The 21,185-nt window shown below is 41.6% G+C and overlaps 1 protein-coding gene across 6 annotated transcripts in view; it reads left to right on the top strand.

Annotated features, from left to right (window-relative positions):
- PAM (peptidylglycine alpha-amidating monooxygenase) overlaps positions 1-20,475 on the top strand; it is a 214,696-nt gene extending 194,221 nt beyond the window's left edge. For 4 of the 6 annotated variants that reach the window (XM_056537527.1, XM_056537531.1, XM_056537528.1 and 1 more), the window contains 6 exons: positions 756-871; positions 1,074-1,173; positions 1,760-1,813; positions 8,756-8,998; positions 9,177-9,233; positions 19,733-20,475. In XM_056537527.1, coding sequence (XP_056393502.1) covers positions 756-871; positions 1,074-1,173; positions 1,760-1,813; positions 8,756-8,998; positions 9,177-9,233; positions 19,733-19,917 — 755 coding nt within the window. In that variant the 3' untranslated portion in view covers positions 19,918-20,475. The remainder of the gene's footprint in view (positions 1-755; positions 872-1,073; positions 1,174-1,759; positions 1,814-8,755; positions 8,999-9,176; positions 9,234-19,732) is intronic. The other 2 variants (XM_056537530.1, XM_056537532.1) reach the window with 1 other exon arrangement.
- The last annotated feature ends 710 nt before the right edge of the window (positions 20,476-21,185 follow it).

Genomic DNA, 21,185 nt, shown 5'->3' with positions numbered 1-21,185 from the left:
CGAACTGTCCAAAGTAGGAGAAAATCCCCATAGCAAACATATGCTGCTCTGGACAGTTCCTAAAATGGACAGAGATGTCAGCAGAGAGCATTGTGCATGTGATGTCAGCAGAGAGCACTGTGTTCCAAAAACAAAATAATTTCCTCTGTAGTATTCAGCAGCTAATAAGTACTGGAAGGTTTAAGATTTTTTAATAGAAGTAATTTACAAATCTGTTCAACTTTCTGGCACCAGTTGATTTAAAGAAAAAAAGTTTTTCACCGGAGTACCCCCTTTAACTTTCCGGCACAAGTTGTTTTAAAAGAAAATGTTTTCCAGCAGAGTTCCCCTTTAAAGAATTGTTAATATACAGAAAGTAATTGCTCATTGCTGGGATGTGCCTTAACTTTTTAAACTGGTGGTACTGCTTTGCTCCTGAGAATGAAGGGGTCCTAGTGCTGGTTTGCTACAGATATCGCTTAATGTTGGAAAGGAAGTGTGGACTGCACCTGATTCACACCTGGCAGATGCCGGATGCTCTCTGCAGCTGATGCCAATCTATAGGGGGTTCTGGCCTTATATGCTTATTTATTTTTTCGGGCACAGCAGTGGGATGGAGACATGAATTAAAATACTGTATCAGTGTAACTTGCTCTAAAGCCTGTACCAGCAGGTTAGTGGGGGTGATGCTGATGACAGATTCCCTTTAATGAATAACCTATTGAACAATCCTTTAGCCCATGTAGTTGTCATTTTGTATTCCAATTGTGTTTTAGGTGGAATATTATTTGCAGTCAATGGCAAGTCCTATTGGGATTCTGTGCCTGTGCAAGGCTTTGTGATGAACTTTTCAACCGGAGAGATTCTGAGCACATTTGTTCCAGTTAGAAAGGTAACATGCTGTCCTGATATTTCATACTTGATGTTGAAAGGAGACATGGTCTAAAGTGGACTTCTGACATTTTATGTTTAGTTAGAACTCCGTATATTTCCTACCCACATAAAATACACTATGGGATACTGCAAAAACATGTGCTAGGGTATTTGACTGAAAAAGTATAGTCCATATAGAAATCATGTGTTTTGTGTTGCAGAGTTTTAACATGCCTCATGACATTGTCGCAGCAGAAGATGGAACAGTTTTTGTTGGAGATGCTCACGCTGATACCGTATGGAAATTCTCTCCCTCAGAAAGTAAGCTATGAACCATTTCACTACCAATGGTAAAACAGTTGCCTTTATTGGTTGTCTTTAATGTCTCCATTGGTTTTCCAATGAAGACATTGGCCTTTTGGAATTATGTAACATTTCCTCTTCTGCAGAGATCACTTCTCAGCTGTCATGTAATTATGTAATTATCATCCAAGGTTACTATGAAATTCAGCACCTGTTATGAAGATAGAGGCAAATAACACTGGACCATTGACTATAGGTGATGGACACTGTTCACCTCCTCTTCCTCCCTGCATAGTGACTTTACAAGACACAGAGTTCACAACACTCTGCTATAGAAGTCAATGAGTTATCACCACTTATGTGGTTGGAAACCTGTCGTACTTATATTCTGATCAAATTAGGTGTCATTGGTGAAGTCCCCAGTGGCTTCTCCCTGTCCGTGTGAATAGATATCTCTCATTCTGGATTGAGAAACCTTTAAGCTGCATTCTTCATTTGTTAGCGGCATACAGTTTGAGTCCATAATGCCAGCATTCTGTGTCTGAAATGTACAGTAATAATCCTTAACACAACAAGTCATTATTTTTATTTTTCTCCTTTTAAGTTGATGAGCATCGATCAGTGAAAAAGGGTGGCATAGAAGTTGAAGAAATAACAGGTACAATTTAGGCATGTGCAGTACATTCTGTGATGTTCCTACCTTCATATATGAATAATGGTTTTGTTGGTCTTTATGTATATATTGATATGTCTTATTTTTCTTTGTATCCATTGCATACATTGAATATTTTTTTTTTTTTTAAAGTTGATATCAGCATCTAAAACAGGAAAGATCTATTGCCTTTTGGCTCAGGATGCTGATCGGGAACACTGCAGAAAAACTGTAGTGTCAAGGTCAGCTGAGGTCTCTTACCTGATTCTATCCCATCTGATCATCGCTCCAACACTGCAGTCAGTCTGTAGTAATGCAGAGCTGATAACACTGATCAGTGCTGTGCTATGGCACAGCATTGTTCAGTTTATGCAGCTGAGAGATTGCATGTAATAGTCACATAAGGGGTCTAAAAAATAGTGAATAAAATGCCTTAAAAAAAAAAAGTTAATAAATGTGAATAAGTCCCTTCCCTAATAAAAGTTTGAATCATTCCCTTTCCCTTTTTTCAAATAAAATATTGTAAACAAAAATAAACAAACATTTGTGGTATTGCTATGTGTGTAAATGTCCAAACTATTAAAATATAATATAAAATATATGTTCATGAAACCACACTGTCACTGGCATAAAAGCAAATTTTTTTCACATCATATAAAAGAAAAAAATGCATAAAAAGTGATCAATAAGTCCAATCAAAACAAAGTTGGTACTGATAAAAACTACAGATCACGGTGCAAAAAATGAGCCCCATTTATGGAAAAATAAAAGTGTTATAAGGGTCAGAAGAAGGCCATTTTAGGAATAAAAATTTCATACAGAAAATTATAACTTTTTAAAAGTAGTAAAATAAAACACAACCTATATAATTTGGGTATCATTGTAATCAAATGGGCCTACAGAATAAAAAAAAAAATTGTTAACTTTACCGAAAAGAGCACTGCGTTTTTCAGGTACCATATTTGGTTTGCAAAAAGAGGTGAGGTCCCCAAACATAAGAAACACCCCCATACTGGAAACTACACCCCTCAAGGAATTTACATAGGAGTGGGTAGTGAATTTATGACCTCACAAATGTTTCATAAGTTATTAGAATTAGGTTGTGAAAATGAAAAAAACTCATAAATTATCTAAATTTTGTAGTAACAGTTTAAATCCTCTCATTTTTACAAAGAATAAGCCCAAAAGGCCTGATAAGCAAAAAATACAAGCAGAATTGGGAGCCAGCTTTTAAATATATCCATGCTCCTGCCCCACCCACTCGACATTCCAAGGGTTGCTGTAGCAGCTGTAGGCCGATTCAGACCACAAGCTGGGTCTCACAGGTGAATGGACAGGTATAGAACACAGCAGTACAGATACAGATGTACATGTATATCATGGTACGTGAAGCAGGTTAAATAAAAACAGCAGACAGGCATAGATATTTATGTAGGGGTCTTAAAGGAGTAGTCCAGTGGTGAACAACTTATCCCCTATCCTAACGATAGGGGATAAGTTACAGATCGCGGGGGGTCCGACCGCTGGGGCCTCCCGAGATCTCCTGTACGGAACCCCGACAGCCCGCGGGAAGGCGGTGTGTCGACCTCCGTGCGAAGCGGCGGCCAACACGCCCCCTCAATACAACTCTATGGCAGAGCCGTAGTGCTGCCTTTGGCAATCTCTGGCTCTGCCATAGCGATGTATTGAGGGGGCGTGTCGGCCGACGCTTTGTGCGGTGGTCGACACCCGCTCTCTGGCCGGAGAGCCTGGCCCCCGTATAGAGAGATCGCAGGGGGCCCCAACGGTCGGACCCCCCGCAATCTCAAACTTATCCCCTATCCTTAGGATAGGGGATACGTTTTTCACCACTGGACTACCTCTTTAAAGAAATACTGTTTCTGTTGTCCATAGCAACCAGTCAGAGCTCAGCTTTTATTTTATATTCTGCTCTTGAAAAATAAAAGGTGAGCTGTTATTGGTTACTTTGGACAACAGGCAGTCTTTCTTTTAGACTGCTTTAGATCTGCCAGGGTCTTTTGCAGACTCATGAATGACAATACATACGTGTTGGAAGAGGAGTATAGGAAGGCACTAAAAGCATATGGTGACTCTAGGGTTAATGATGTCAGCCGGACAATGAAGCATAGCGAGACCAGCCAAATTCAGATAAGCCGGGCGGCGGTGCTAGGATAAAGGTAAAGATAGGTTTGTAGTATCATGTTTAGCAAAAGGGTAAATTAAATATCCGCACTCACCACCGGGAATGGCTAACGATGCTCCTATGTGGAGTCAGTCTCGGGACCGAGGCTGCAGAGACGTGTAGTGCGCTCAGAGGCTATACCGGTCATTTCACGCATTTGTGCTTCATCCTGCCTCACTTCACCTCATCGCGCTGGGAGTTATGTAGTTGCGGGTGAAAAGGTGCACGCGGTCATGTAACTGACCAGGTGAGCAAAACAAGAGTTGATAACACCGTCAAACAATAGAAAAAAAGAGAAATGGAAACATTATAATAAATATAAACTTAGATAAAGAATGTATTGGGCCAAATGTTATTATAAAAATACTGCCATGTCAATTTTTTTAATTAAGGCCGAGGGGACCTTGCGCATTCAGGCGCATGATCCACATAGCTTCGGCTCTAAGAAGTCTGGTGTTCCGATCCAATGTTGAGTTGGAGTGCTTTATATCTTCAAGACCTCCAAACTTTAACCCTTCAGTGGAATGCCTATGTACATCTTGTATGTGTTTGATGAATCGGGGAGCACCAATTCTAGTCTCAGTAGAATGGATGTGCTTCTCGCACTCTTCACTATGAAAGCTCTCATCCCAGAATAACAAAAGATTCCATCCCCTACAGCCAATTTATTAGATTAAAAAGAAACAACAGAGACCCTATTACATATCATATCATACAACAAGCACAAGAGCTATCCAATCGCCTTTTGAAAAGAGGATACCCAGAGAAGGTTATTAAAGCTGATTTTGATAGAACAATAACAATTCCTTGAGATACCCTGATTCGTCCTCGCCCCCAAAAAAATTATGAATGACTCCAACGAGCTGTTTATATTTTCCTTTAAAGACAGTGCCATGAACCCAGTTATTAATACCATCATTAATAAAAATTGGCATATTGTAGAGAGTGACTCAGATCTAGCCAATATTGCCAATAGGAAGCCCATTATCACTTATCAAAGGAACAAGTCACTAGGAGAAACTCTGAATAACAACAATGCAAAAGCAGCAACAAGAAATCGGAGTTATCCCCTAAAAGCAATAAAAGTTGTGGCAACTGTCCTCAATGTCGATTCAAATTCACAGTTTAAATACTGTGAGACTAAGTGATACTATTGTGACCATTCATGACCTTATAACCTGCCTCACAACATACGTTGTCTACTTCCTTATGTGCAGCTGTAACTTATATTATATAGGTAAAACTATAAGACAGCCAAGAATTAGGGTGCGAGAGCACATCCATTCTATTGAGACTGGAATTGGTGCTCCCCGATTCATCAAACACATACAAGATGTACATAGGCATTCCATTGAAGGGTTAGAGTTCAGAGGTCTTGAAGTCATAAAGCACTCCAACTCAACATTGAATCGGAACACCAGAGTTCTTAGAGCCGAAGCTATATGGATCATGCGTCTGAATGCGCAAGGTCCCCTTGGCATTAATGAAAAAATTGACATGGGAGTATTTTTATAATAACATTTGGCCCAATACATTCTTTATCCAAGTTTATATTTATTATAATGTTTCTATTTCTCTTTTTTCTATTGTTTGACGGTGTTATCACCTTTTGTTTTGCTCACCTGGTCGGTCACACCTGTTCACCCGCAACTACATAACTCTCAGCGCGATGATGTGAAGTGAGGCCGGACGAAGCGCAGCCTCGGTCCAGAGACTCCACATAGGAGCACTGTTAGCCGTTCCCAGTGATGAGTGCGAATATTTCATTTACCCTTTTGCTACACATCATGTATGACAATGAAGGTCACTCAGTACTAAGGAGATGCAGCACTATCACCCCCATTATGCTACACTTTTGGCTTGATGACAATTGAAACATGAGCCTTCTGATCAGAACTGAAAGAAATAAGAATCTCCCTCTAGGGTATGTTCATATGCTGCAGATCTGCTTCATGGCTACAACTGATTTTAAATACATGAAAGGAGTTCTCTAAGCTAAAACTTTTGACCCCTGCTGCGTCCGGGCTGTAAAACTATACATAATAAACTTTCACTTACCTGCCTACGATCCCCCATTGTTCCGATATCGCCATCCCGTTCTCCGGTCCCTGTCTCTTCCACTTCCTGCGGGTCGGTGACTTCACTCTGCGCTCAGCCTATCAGCGGCCGCGACGGGACATTGCTGCGGCCACTGATAGGCTGAGCACAGAGTGAAGTCACCTACCCGCAGGAAGTTGAAGAGACCGGGACCAGAGAACGGGATGGCGATATCAGAACAACGGGGGATCGTACGCAGGTAAGTGAAAGTTTATTATGTATAGTTTTACAGCCCGGGCACAGCGGGGGTTAAAAGTTTTAGCTTAGAGAACTCCTTTAAAGGAAATCTGTCATCAGTGTCACCTGCACTAACCTGTCTGTAACAAACAGGTAGTGCAGATGACACTAATGACCTTACCTTGTCCCGTTCCGTGCTGTGGTTCTCCGGTGATCCTCTATGGTATCTTCAGCTCCGTGCTGGCCTGGAGCATGGACAGAGCTTAGTGGCGTCACCCATGCTCCTCCCATGCTCCAAGTCGGGCCCGGAGCTGAAGATACCGAAGAGGATTACCAGAGAACCACAGCAAGGAAGTATCATCGTCATCAGTGTCACCTGCGCTACCTGTCTGTTACAGACAGGTTAGTGCAGGTGACACTGATGACAGATTTCCTTTAAGGGAAAATTACCAAGGGAATTAGACAGGTTTTGTGTGGTTTGGTACGAAAAGTTTTTTTATGCCTTTTCGGCGCACAGCAGATTTGATCAAAATCACTATGGACAGTAAAATCAGAAATTTTGTTCCAGGTCACCACCAAGCGGGGATCATACTTAGAAAAATGACAAGGCTCAGGGCAAATAGTTTAACTTCTAGAGGACACACTGCCTAAATATGTGTCTCTCTATATGGTACAAAACTACAGTGAGAACATGCTGGGAGTTGTAGTTTCGCAACAGCTGGATCGTCATAGGCTGTATCTTTCTGCCTAACGTGTTTCTCTTTATGGTACACAACCACATCTCCCAGCAAGCCCTAAATTTTAATAAACGTGAATAAGCCTCTTTTCCCATTTTACAAAGCAAAAACAGTTAAATAAACATTTGGTATTTCTGCGTGCAGAAAGATCCGATTTATTAAAATAAAATATTAATGGTCCCATGCTGTGACAGATGTAAAAGTAAAAAAATACCTAAGTCCATTTTTCCCGATTTTTAGTCATATCTTATCCTAAAAAAATCACACAAAAGTGACCGAAAAGTCACATATATATACGCCAAAGTGGTACTGTTAAAAACTACAGTGCATGGTGCAAAAAAGTATCCCTCATATAGCCCTGTATATGGAAAAATAAAAGTTATAGGGGTCAGCAATGCAATACAGCAACATACAGCGCTTATCATAGCCACAGGTAATTTCCCCTATCTGTGTATTGCTCAGACAAATTTATCATATGCTGTGCGCCATTTCATAAATTTGACGTACGTCAGCAATTTCACAGCTGTAATTATTGACTGTAAAACACGACACCAGTGATAATTTCCCCCCATTGATATAGTGCAGAAACAATGCACATGTTTTGCAACAGATCTGCACCATGTGATACCCTCAAAGGGGCTTTTAAAGGGGTACTCCGTTGGAAAACTTTTTTTTTTTCACATCAACTGGTGCCAGAAAGTTAAACAGATTTGTAAATTACTTCTATTAAAAAAAATCTTAATCTTTCCAGTACTTATTAGCTGCTGAATACTACAGAGAAAATTATTTTCTTTTTGGAACACAGTGCTCTCTGCTGACATCACGAGCACAGTGCTCTCTGCTGACATCTCTGTCCATTTTAGGAACTGTCCAGAGCAGCATGTTTGCTATGGGGATTTTTTAATAGAAGTAATATAAAAATATGTTTAACTTTCTGGCACCAGTTTATTAAAAAAAAAAAAAAAAAAAAAAAAAACCGGGCTGTAAAGTTAGTTTAGTTAATAATATATTGTCTGTACCAGTGTGTGACGGTGGTCTTGCAAATCCTCTGGGATTTTCGCCCCAATATTTATTTTTAACAGCATACAAAATTACTCAGGTTGCAGTGCATAGAAACCTGACATCACTAGTCAGGTGTCCAAAGGGAATCTGTCCTGCTTCAATGGGTGGAGTGACCGCTGGGTGGGAGGGAGATCATTTTGCAACAGCTGTAGGCACCCTGGTTAGAAAACACAGGTCTTTTGAACGGATGCAGCTCATTTGTGTTTCAATGGGTGGGGTGGCTGATGAGGGGAAAGTGACCCCTTTAAAGTGAATAGGAGCTGACTTGCTGTAACCTGGCATGGCCACTACACAATAAATGGAGCCATCTGCTTCCAGCCCTATTTATTGTCTATAAGCTGGAGCTAATATCTGATCGTTGGAGATGGGGGTTCTGTGTTGAAGGGCCGTGTGGACTCGTCTGATAATCAGATTTTGATGACATATCATAATGTTTTCCAACCAGTATGCCTCCAGCTGTTGCAAAACTACAACTTCCAGCATGCCCGGACAGCCATAGGCTGTCCAGGCATGCTGGGAGTTGTAGTTTTGCAACAGCTGGAGGCACACTGGTTGGGAAACAATTGCCTATCCTGATGATATAATATGGGGGAGACTTATCAATACCTGTCTAGTGGGAAAAAAATCCATTTTATATATATATATTTTTTTTCCTTTTTATATACTGACTATGCCGTATTGCTGTATTCATAGAAACTGAAATTTTGGAGACACATGTGAAAACCCGACCCAAATTAAACAGTACAGCCGGAGAACAGCACCATGCACAACAGCACCATGCAGAACAGCACCATGGACAGGCGAAGCAAGCAGTTCTTGAACAAGGCCGCATTGGGGTCCCTTTCGTCCTCATTATCACTCTGTTAATAATTCCCGTAGTGGTCCTTGTTGCTATTGCAGTATTTATACGCTGGAGGAAGGGCAGAATATATGGGGGTATGTTACATTCAAGCACCTTTTAAATGTATCTGACAGTGTCTATTTATAGCAGAGATAAATTTTCTTATCACAGAGTCATAATGATCTGAAATAATAAAACTCATCAGACCCATTTCATACCCATGAAATTATAAATGTGGCTTAAGAGTAGCCAATGTTTTGGTACTTTTTCTAGGTGACGTTGAACACAAATCCGAACCATCATCTGGAGGGATCCTAGGAAAACTAAGAGGTTTGCATCTTATTTATTTCACCGAAATGCCACAGAAATACACATACGTTTTTAATATTCATGTCATATGTAAGCAGTTTATGTTGGGTCTACAGAGTACTGAAAACTGAGCATTGACTGAAGAATGGATCTTATATGAGTACTATTGTTCTTCCAACGTTCTGCCTCTAATATGCGCAGTTTGACATTTACTGGGATAGTTTCAGACAATGTAGGGACATGCTACCAAATGGTAACACCCACTTGACTATTTAGTTATATATTTAGTATAAATTTTGTTAAATATAGTTAAATATTTATATATTTAGTTACCATATTTTCCGGTGTATAAGACTACTTTTTAACCCAGGAAAATGTTCTTAAAAGTCGAGGGTCATTTTATACGGTGTCGTCTTATATGCTGCAGTCGACGCCCCGGGGTATGGATACAGCAGTGACATCCCTGTGTCCCGAAAGATCTTTTTGGGACACAAGGATGTCCCGGTTACCTTTCTGCAGCCCCGCGTTAACTTTAAAAACGCAGGGGCCGCTGGGAGGTAGCGCACGCAGGGACATCACTGACATCCCGTACATGCACTAATAGAAGCAGAGCAGCTAGGAGGAGGACGCGCACATGGTAAGTTACCAGAGGCACGTCCTCTTCGGTGCTCCAACCACCGCTCTTCCGATCCCGGGACCTACTGCTATGGCCTATAGGCCATAGCAGTAGATCATGACCCCTGACCGGAGGAGCGGTGGTCGGAGAGTTGAAGTGGGGCAGTACACAGGCATACAGCCTCCAGTCATACAATGTATATGGCTTAAAGCTTTATGTCTGTGGAGGCCACTGCCTACCTAATGTGGGGAAACTACAACCTAATATGGGGGGGACTATACTGCCAGCCTAATGTGGGGGAACTATGATGCCAGCCTAATGTGGGGGGAACTATACTGCCAACCTAATGTTGGGAGAACTATACTGCCAACCTAATGTGGGGAGAACTATGCTGACAACTTAATGTGGGGGGAACTATATTGCCAACCTAATGTGGGGGGGAACAATACTGCCAACCTAATGTGGGGAGAATTATACTGCCAACCTAATGTGGGGGGGGGGGGGGACTATACTGCCATCCTAGTGTGGGGGGAGGGGGACTATACTGCCAACCTAATGTGGGAGAACTATGCTGCCAACCTGATGTGGGGGAACTATGCTGCCAATCTAATATGGGGGAACTATGCTGCCAACCTAATGTGGGGGGGGGGAACAATACTGCCAACCTAATGTGGGAGAACTATACTGCCAACCTAATGTGGGGGGGGGGGGGAAACAATACTGCCAACCTAATGTGGGAGAACTATACTGCCAACCTAATGTGGGGGAACTATACTGCCAACCTAATGTGGGGGAACTATGCTGCCAACCTAATGTGGGGGAACTATGCTGCCAACCTAATGTGGGGGGAACAATACTGCCAACCTAATGTGGGGGAACTATGCTGACAAACTAATGTGGGGGAACTATGCTGATAACCTAATGTGGGGGAACTATGCTATATAATACGGTACAAAGCAAGTATGTCAGAGGGATGGCACAGCACAGAGATATAACAAATAATGCCCAAAAAATTGTTATTTCATGAGAAGTACTAAAAACAGACAGATCAGCAGAGGCCACAGGTCCACTTTTGACTTCCTTCTCACTTAGTTTTTGCTTTGAAAAAAGACCACGAAAAGGTGCACTTCTTTGCCACCATGATGCATTTTGGGTTTTTTTTTCTTTCACAAATGTGACATGCATTTTTTCAGTTGTGTTCAGGAAAAAAGTCAAAGAAATGTACTATTCTCAAGTGCCTAGTCTGTTTTGATAACCCTAATCAATGCTATGTGACATTATAGCAGTAAGTGAGTGAAATCATTCAAGAGTTGGCTAACACAACTTTCTAAAATGTGTCACCAGAACGACCCTTTTGGACTCTGTTTGATGCCCTATGAATAAATTATCAGGCTCACCCTATATACTTGGTGCCCTATATGGCAGATTATATAAGTTTGACTGCATTGATAGCACCTTACTCTAATTCAAGCAATGCAATCCAGCTCAAACTTTGGTCCCGCTGCGTCACGGACAGTGTGGGACAGCACCCACCCAGATACGGAAGCAAGAGGAAGAAGTCCAGTGCACTAAGTGCAAAACAAGGAACTTTATGATAAAATCCAACTTCAAGACACGGTAACAAACAAGTGACACATTTCAGGTTTTTATAGCATGAACACCCTTAGTCATACATGACTATTACATGTCTGACTAAGGGTGTTCATGCTGTAAACCCCTGAAATGCATCACCTGTTTGTCACCGTGTCTTAAAGTTGGATTTTATAATAAAGTTCCCGTTTTTGCACATATGAAAAACATTCTAGACAAGTGCTTTTCAAACTTTGAGATGGGCATTCCTGGTAAGGAGCCCCCTAGTTATTGTTGAGTGAGGCACTGTTCATAAAAATAACTATAAACAATCTCTAGTCCACAGAAGGTTAATTCCCAGCTCTCCGCACCTGCAACTACTGATGATTATCCCCACCTCAGAGCACGGACAGCCGAAGCACACCAGAGAAGTCCATACAAATAAAGAAGTTCCAACTCCACAAGAATATAGTCCAAAATATCACAAATATTTATTGAAGCATCAGGATTCAAAAAAGTGAAACAATCATAAAAAAAAAAACTGACCACCTTTTTATGATTGTTTCACTTTTTTGTATCCTGATGCTTCAATAAATATTTTTTGATATTTTCGACCATATTCTCATGGAGCTGGAACGTCTTTCTTTGTGTAAACAATCTCTGGTTTGGCAGAAATTGTTCTACAGAGTGTAGGAGACAAATAAAAGATAAAGGATGGTGAGGCCCAGACATCCCCTTGTTGTCAAAGTGATGTTCTAGACCCTTTATAGATCAATGTATAACATATACTGGGACAGATCACAGTCTTTATGTCCACAGCTTCATATGCAGAAAAAAAGAATAATAGATCATTTATAAAGCTCCTGAATCTCTTAAATATTTTGTTCTGTATTTTTGTTCATGCCTGTTTGTTGAAATACTGCAGTAATATTATTTTATTACATTCTGTTCTCTTGTTATCTAAACCTGTCCTTTAAAGCCATTTTATTATATAATAAACACCGGTGAGGGGGGGAGATTTATCATTTTTGTCTATGTCTGTGACAGTATAGACTAAGGCAGAAGGAAGAAAACTATCTCATAGTAGCCCAACCAGAGTCTCCTCTAAAAGGAAGAGTCCTTCATCTGTAGACTGGTGTTTTGGGGGTTCTGGTCTCTTGTCAGTACAGAGCAGGGCTTGGCTGCTTAGAGAGATTCCTCAGGTGGCTAAATCCTTTAAGATGAGATTTGTGTTTTGCTAGTAAAAAGATAGTTTTCTTCCTTCTAGAAGACAATTAATGTGTAGCAGTTTCTGAAAACAGTCTCCATACCACTGATCTCTTTAGTGAGAATCAGAATCCGCTGTAGGTGTTTATATAGAAGTCATTGATATGTATCGGTACAAGCCTTATGCATGTCACAGGACTCACAAACTTGAAGATCAGCTGTTTGGTAGAAGCTTTCTTTACTGACCACTTACCAAACAGCTATAATAGTCATTATATTATATAAAGTTATTTTAGCTCTGCATAAGCACTTCCAGTATCCTTCTCCCAAAGTTCTGCCCTATCCTAAAGTACAAGGCTGCCTGTTTAGTACACACTGCCCTGCAGAGGATCCCGAATATAGGAGAATTAGTAAGGGTAATGCATTGGAAGTTTATCATCTACATCTACCATCAGATTGGTGACTGTGCAACAGGGAATGTATGTGCGATATCTGAACTAGGGAGTATGGATGCAGATTAGATGAACTACACAAGATGGTGACAGTATAGGACAGTAAAGGAAGTAAACCTGTATAATGGATCCATTCCACAAGGACATAAACCAGGTTTGGAACCTGAATAAACGTGGGCATAAAAGAATGAAACAGGTCATTCATGGTTACGCTTTATGTGCAATTTACATGTGTCTTTTCTGGACCTCATAGGTCACCAAATTTCTTAATTTTTTTTTAACCCCTTAAGGACTGAGCCCTTTTTCACATTAAGGACTGAGCCCTTTTTTGCAATTCTGACCACTGTCACTTAAAGCATTAATAACTCTGGGATGCTTTTACCGATTGTTTTGATTCCGAGATTGTTTTTCGTGCCATATTCTACTTTAACACAGTGGTAAATTTCAGTCGTTACTTGCATCCTTTCTTGGTGAAAAATCCCCAAATTTCATGAAAATTTAGCATTTTTCTAACTTTGAAACACTCTGCTTGTAAAGAAAATGAGTATTCCAAATATATTATATATTGATTCACAAATACAATATGTCTACTTTATGTTGGCATCATAAAGTTGACATGTTTTTACTTTTGGAAGACATCAGAGGGCTTCAAAGTTCAGCAGCAATTTTCCAATTTTTCACAAAATTTTCAAAATCGGAATTTTTCAGGGGCCAGTTCAGTTTCGAAGTGGATTTGAGGGGTCTTCATATTAGAAATACCCCACAAATGACCCCATTATAAAAACTGCACCCCTCCAAGTATTCAAAATGACATTCATTAAGTGTGTTAACCCTTTAGGTGTTTCACAGGAATAGCAGCAAGGTAAAGGAGAACATTCAAAATCTTCATTTTTTACACTCACATGTTCTTGTAGACCCAGTTTTTCAAATTTTACAAGGGGTAAAAGGAGAAAAAGCCCCTCAAAATTTGTAACCCAATTTCTTTCGAGTAAGGAAATACCTCATATTTGTATGTCAAGTGTTCGGCGGGCGCAGTAGAGTGCTCAGAAGGGAAGGAGCGGCAATGGGATTTTGGAGCGGGAATTTTGCTGAAATGTTTTTTTGGGGGCATGTCACATTTAGGAAGCCCCTATGGTGCCAGAACAGCAGAAAACCCCACATGGCATACCATTTTGGAAACTACACCCCTCAAGGCACGTAACAAGGGGTCCAGTGAGCCTAAACACCCCACAGGTGTTTGACGACTTTTCGTTAAAGTTGGATGTGTAATTGAATTTTTATTTTTTTTCACTAAAATGCTGGTTTTTCCCCAACTTTTACATTTTTACAAGGGGTTATAGGAGAAAATTCCCCCCAAAATTTGTAACCCCATTTCTTCTGAGTATGGAAATACCCCATATATGGATGTAAAGTGTTCTGCGAGCGAACTACAGTGCTCAGAAGAGAAGGCGCGCTATTGAGCTTATGGTGAGAGAATTTGTTTGGAATGGAAGTCAGGGGCCATGTGCTATTACAAAGCCCCCCGTGGTGCCAGAACAGTGGACCCACCCACATGTGACCCTATTTTGGAAACTTCACCCCTCACAGAATTTAATAAGGGGTGCAGTGAGTATTTACACCCACTGGCGTTTGACAGATTTTTTGAACAGTGGTCCGTGAAAATGAAAAATTTTATTTTTCATTTGCACAGCCCACTGTTCCAATGATCTGTCAGACACCTGTGAGGTGCAAATGCTCACTGGACCCTTTATTACATTACGTGACGGATGTAGTTTCCAAAATGGGGTCACATCTGGGTATTTGTTTTTTGCGTTTGTCAGAACCGCTGTAAAATCGTCCACCCCTGTGCAAATCACCAATTTATACCTCAAATGTACATGGCACGCTCTCACTTCTGAGCCATGTTGTGCACTCGCAGAGCACTTAACGCCCACATATGGGGTAGTTCTTTACTCAGGAGAAATTTTTCCTTTTTTTTCCTTTTACCGCTTGTGAAAATTAAAAGTATGGGGCAACATCAGCATGTTAGTGTAAAAAAAAATTGTTTTTTACACTAACATGCTGGTGTAGACCCCAACTTTTCCTTTTCATAAGGGGTAAAAGGAGAAAAAGCCCCCCCCCCCAAATTTGTAACACAATTTCTCCCGAGTACGGAGATACCCCATATGTGGCCCTAAACTCTTTCCTTGAAATACGACAGGGCTCCGAAGTGAGAGAGCGCCATGCGCATTTGAGGACTAAATAGGGTATTTGAATCCGCCACAAAATACCCTACGGCAGTGTTTCCCAAACAGGGTGTCTCCAGCTGTTGCAAAACTCCCAGCATGCCTTGACAGTCAGTGGCTGTCGGCAATACTGTGAGTTGTTGTTTTTCAACAGCTGGAGGCTCCGTTTTGGAAACGCTGTATAATACGTTTTTTTTTTTTTTGAGTGGGGGGGGGGGGGGACTAGAGGTATGTGTATATGTAGTGTTTTACCCTTTATTATGTGTTAGTGTAGTGTTTTTAGGATACATTCACACGGGCGCAGGTTTACAATGAGTTTCTCGCTGGGAGTTTGAGCTGCGGCTGAAAATTTGCCGCATCTCAAACTTGCAGAAGAACTCGCTGTAAACCTGCCCGTGTGAATGTGCCCTGTACATTCACATATGGGGGGGGGGGCAAACCTCCAACTGTTGCAAAACTACAACTTTCAGCATGCACTGACAGACCATACATGCTGGGAGTTGTAGTTATGCAACAGATGGAGGCACATTGGTTGCAAAACACAGAGTTTGTTACTTAACTCAGTGTTTTGCTACCATTGTGCCTCCAGCTGTTGCAAAACTAGAACTCCCAGCATGTACAGTCTCTCAGTGCATGCCTGGAGTTGTATTTTTGCAACAGCTGGAGGCACACTGGTTGCAAAACACTGAGTTAGCCAACAAACTCAGTTTCTCAACCAATGTGTGTCCAGCTGTTGCAAAACTGCAACAATCAGCATGCCTTGACAGCCGAAGGGCATTCTGGGAGTTGTAGTTTTGCAACAGCTGGAGGCACACTGCTACAACTCTCAGCATGCCCTTTGGTAGTTTCTGCATGCTGGAAGTTGTAGTTTTACAACAGCTGGCTGCACACTTTTTCATAGAAAAAAAATGCCTCCAGCTGTTGCAAAACCACAACCCCCAGCATGCACAGACTACCAAAGGGCATGCTCGGAGTTGTATTTGGAACTCCAGCTGTTGCAAAACTACAACTCCCAGCATGCCCTTTGCCTGTGCATGCTGCGATTTGTTTCTAAGCAACAGCAGGAAATGATCAGGCCTCACCTCCTGCTGGAGCCTTCTACTGGAACGCCACCGCTGCTGACGCCGATCTTGCTGCTCCTGTCGCCGCCACTGATCCCGAGGGGACCCCCGCTGGGCAAGGTAGGAGACCCGCGCCGACGCCGATCTCCGCTATCTTCGGCGTCCCGATCGCCGCCCAGCAGGGTCGTGCTTGACCGGTTGTTCCGACCGATCAATCACGTGATCGTGAGGCTGCACTCCTGCTGGGTAAGGGTGAATGGGGCTGTCTCGGACAGCCCCATTCATCCTTATTTCCGGGTCACCAGAGACCTGATTGACCCGGAAAAGCCGCAAATCGTTGGTCTGAATTGACCCCCCCAGGGCTTTGCACGGGGTGCCTGCTGATAGATATCAGCGGCGGGGACCGGAATTCCCACGGGCGTATCCATACGCCCTCAGTCCTTAAGGACTTTAAAACGGGGGCGTATGGATATGCCCGGCGTCCTTAAGGGGTTAAAATTAATTTAAGAATAGAAAAACATTGCCCAACAGCATGTAATTCCTTACATTACATGATTTTTTGTTCTTTCTGTAGGTCCTGTTCTTTGTCTTGTCTTTGCCACACCATAACTCTAAATATTAGAAACCAATGGTTTTGGGCACTTTCATAGTGTTGCTGGAAAAAAGTTGATATATAAGAACGCTTTTCATTGAAGTATTGAAGTGTAGAAATGCCTTCTACCATGATTGGTATTAATATGATTATTTATACGATAATTTTTTTTTTTTTTTTTCAGAACAAAAGTATATTGGGGGTGATAACTTCATGTTATAAACTTACATTTTATATATAAAACCAAATCAAATGATTGACCATTCTTAAATGTCCACTAGACACCTAAGGATAAGATAAAAAAAAAAAACTGGATGCTTACCAAAAAAAGGGTAAAGTTGGGCATGCTGTCCTCTCTGTGATTGTTGGGTATGAGTATGTTGTAGTTTGGCCAAACTTGCACTCTATTTGTATCAGCGATGTGAACAAAAGTCTGTCTACTCATGATCTGTGGGCTCCTTCTACTGCTGATTGATGGCTTTCTCCCTGTTAGGCTGGGTTCACACCATGTTTTTGCAATACAGTTCCCGTATACGTTTTCAATATGAAAACCGTACGGAACCGTATTGAAAACCGTATGCATTGACTCTCCATTGAAAACTGTATGCCAAAAGATGCATCAGGTTGTGTCAGTTTTGCATCCTGTACGGTTTTGTCAGTTTTTTTTCCTGTACCCAAAATCGTAGCCTACCACGGTTTTTGGTCCAGATGGGAACTGTATGTGCGTACGGTGCCATGTGGTTTTCACCATCCTGTTTTCGTTTTTGCTCAGTTTTTTCTTGGAATTTCAATCAAACAAGTGAAACTTTTATTCATAATAGAATGAAAAGTTAAAAACGTATACATTTTTTTCTTAAAAAACATGCAACCGGACATCATTTTTCAAACCGTATACGGATTAAAATTTGTACACACATTTTGATCCAGTGTAGTTTGGTTTTGAGGAATCCGTTTTCTATCAAAAACCTGATACGGGACCTGTATTGCAAAAAACGTGGTGTGAACCCAGCCTTACTCTGCATAAGTGTATATTAGCAGCAGGGGATTATGGGGTACTCACAGATCATGAAAATGCCAAAATCCTGCTCCAAGTAGACTGTAAGTTTAACAAAGCTACAGCAATTATATAAATATTTTTATAATATAGATATCTATAATATCTATAAAATCAATATGCTGCTTTCAGAGAGGAATAGGAAGTATATGACAGGTTCCCCTTTAAAGGGGTACTCCGCCCCTAGACCTCTTATCCCCTATCCAAAGGATAAGGATTAGATGTCTGATCGTGGGGATCCCGCCTGTGGCAACCGAGACATCCGATGCACGGAGCGAACTTCGCTCCATGCCAGATGACTGGCAATGTGGGGCGGAGGCTACTGATGTCACGGTCACGCCTCGCTCGTGATGTCACGGTCACAACTCGCTCGTGATATCATGGTCATGCTCCCTCAATGCAAGTCTATGGGAGGGGGCATGATGTCTGTCACGCCCCCTCCCATAGACTTGCATTGAGGGGGCGTGACTGTGACATCAGGAGCCTTTCGGTGCTGCACCCAATGTTTTAAGTGAATGCCGGGTGCAGCAGGGAGATCCGCGTCGGTGGGACCCCTGCGAACAGACATCTTATCCCCTATCCTTTAGAACAGACATCTTATCCCCTATCCTTTGGAACAGACATCTTATCCTCTTTCCTTTGGAACAGACATCTTATCCCCTTCCCTTTGGAACAGACATCTTATCCCCTATCCTTTGGAACAGACATCTTATCCCTTATCCTTTAGAACAGACATCTTATCCCCTTTCCTTTAGAACAGACATCTTATCCCCTATCCTTTGGAACAGACATCTTATCCCCTATCCTTTAGAACAGACATCTTATCCCCTATCCTTTGGAACAGACATCTTATCCCCTATCCTTTGGAACAGACATCTTATCCCCTATCCTTTGGAACAGGCATCTTATCCCCTATCCTTTGGAACAGACATCGTAACCCCTATCCTTTGGAACAGACATCTTATCCCCTATCCTTTGGAGCAGACATCTTATCCCCTTCCCTTTGGAACAGACATCTTATCCCCTATCCTTTAGAACAGACATCTTATCCCCTATCCTTTGGAACAGACATCTTATCCCCTATCCTTTGGAACAGACATCTTATCCCCTATCCTTTGGAACAGACATCTTATCCCCTATCCTTTGGAACATACATCTTATCCCCTATCCTTTAGAACAGTCATCTTATCCCCTATCCTTTGGAACAGACATTTTATCCCCTATCCTTTGGAACAGACATCTTATCCCCTATCCTTTGGAACAGACATTTTATCCCCTATCCTTTGGAACAGGCATCTTATCCCCTATCCTTTGGAACAGACATCTTATCCCCTATCCTTTGGAACAGGCATCTTATCCCCTATCCTTTGGAACAGACATCTTATCCCCTATCCTTTGCAAATTGCTAAGCTATTCAAGACTGTTATCAGTACATTACAGCAGTAATACAGGTGTTGCAAAACTATGCCTAGCCTTTAAATCTGACAGTCTTGTTTTAATGGTCACCTATTACTGTCAGTTTATCCCAGACAGTGGTCATGAGGGAAAATGTTTGACAAAGATTATTTCTACCCTGAAATACCCAAGCTTTAGCAAATATGTATCACTATTTAAGTAAATGAGCTAGGATATTAGTTATTTATAACTATAAACCGATCTCCAGATGTTAAAATGTATTTCTTTTTAATCAAGAAATGCAGTCACTATACAATAGAGTTAAAGCAATTATGTATTTTTTTTTATAGGCAAAGGAACTGGAGGACTCAATTTAGGAACTTTCTTTGCAAGTCACAAAGGATACAGTCGAAAAGGTTTTGACAGACTAAGCACAGAAGGCAGCGACCAAGAAAAGGATGACGACGATGGCTCAGATTCAGAAGAAGAGTATTCTGTACCCACTATCCCACCAGTGCCAGTATCTTCTTCCTGAAACTATTACTTCCACTCAACCCTTGGCCCTTTAGCACGTTTAAGATTGTGTATTTAATTGTAACTGTACTAGTCTCTGTGGGCTGTACAAGTGTCATGTTTTCTTTATTTTCCCTTATGAGTGCAGTTGTAGTCTTTATGTGAACATTCAGACCCCCTTTTGTTATCACTATAGGAAGCTTCTTAGACAATGTAATTCTTATGTTTTTGGTTCATTGGGAGTTCTTCATTGTTTTTGGGCCTTTTTCCGCTTCTCCAATAGCACTTTAATTGCCAATTTATTGTTTCCATGCCTTTAAAGTCACTTCTAATCGCAGTACAAAGATGTGTGCCACATAAAATGCAAAGCTGCTAAATCTCTTCTATTTTTTTAAATTCACAATAGGATATAGCGTCCAAAAATAATTAAAACTGTAAAGAAAAAATATAAAAAAATATATATTTAATTTTTGTTTTGGTGTTATTGGGATGTCTTATTTTTAGATGGTTACACTGTTTAGAACACTATTTTCAGAAACTGAATGTACTTTGTGTAATAAAGTGTTCGCAGAGCATTAAATTCAGACTACTTTGGAATTTGTGCATTACCTTTTCTGTCTTATACAGTGACCCCCCGACCTTCGATGGCCCCGACATACGATAATTTCAACATGTGATGGCCTCTCAGAGGCTATCGCATGTTGAAGGCAGCATCAACATACGATGCTTTTGTATGTCGGGGTCATCACATAAACGGCTATCCAGCGGCGCTGACTGCTTCAGCTGCCGCCGGATAGCCGTTTACGGTGCCCTGTGTGCTCCGGTGATGGTCTCCTACCTGTCCTCGGGGCTCTGGAGTGTCCTCTTCATGATCCCCTCCATCGCCGGAGCTCTCCTTCGTCATCATCACATTGCGCGCACGCCGTCCCGTCATCCAATAGGAGCAGCGTGCGTGCATAGTGACGTGATGACGGCGACGGAAAGCAAGGATCCCGGGGAAGCAGAGACGTCGGGAGCGTCGGGGACACCATGGGGACGCGGCGGCAGCGATGGAGGGCGACATCCAGGGCAGCGGTGACTGGTCCGGAGCGGCGGGGACAGGTGAGTACAGCTTCCTATACTTTACATTGCACGGATCCCTCAACATATGATGGTTTCAACAAACGATGGTTCATTTGGAACGAATTACCATCGTATGTTGAGGGACCACTATATAGGTTTATAACTTCATAAAATGTTTTTTATAATAATGATGTTAAAGGGGTACTTCACCCCTGGACATCTTATCCT

This window comes from Hyla sarda, chromosome 1 (assembly GCF_029499605.1).
Source record: "Hyla sarda isolate aHylSar1 chromosome 1, aHylSar1.hap1, whole genome shotgun sequence".
NCBI lineage: Eukaryota > Metazoa > Chordata > Amphibia > Anura > Hylidae > Hyla > Hyla sarda.
Note: the sequence above shows the minus strand (reverse complement) of the source record. Positions and strands in the feature narration are given on the sequence as shown.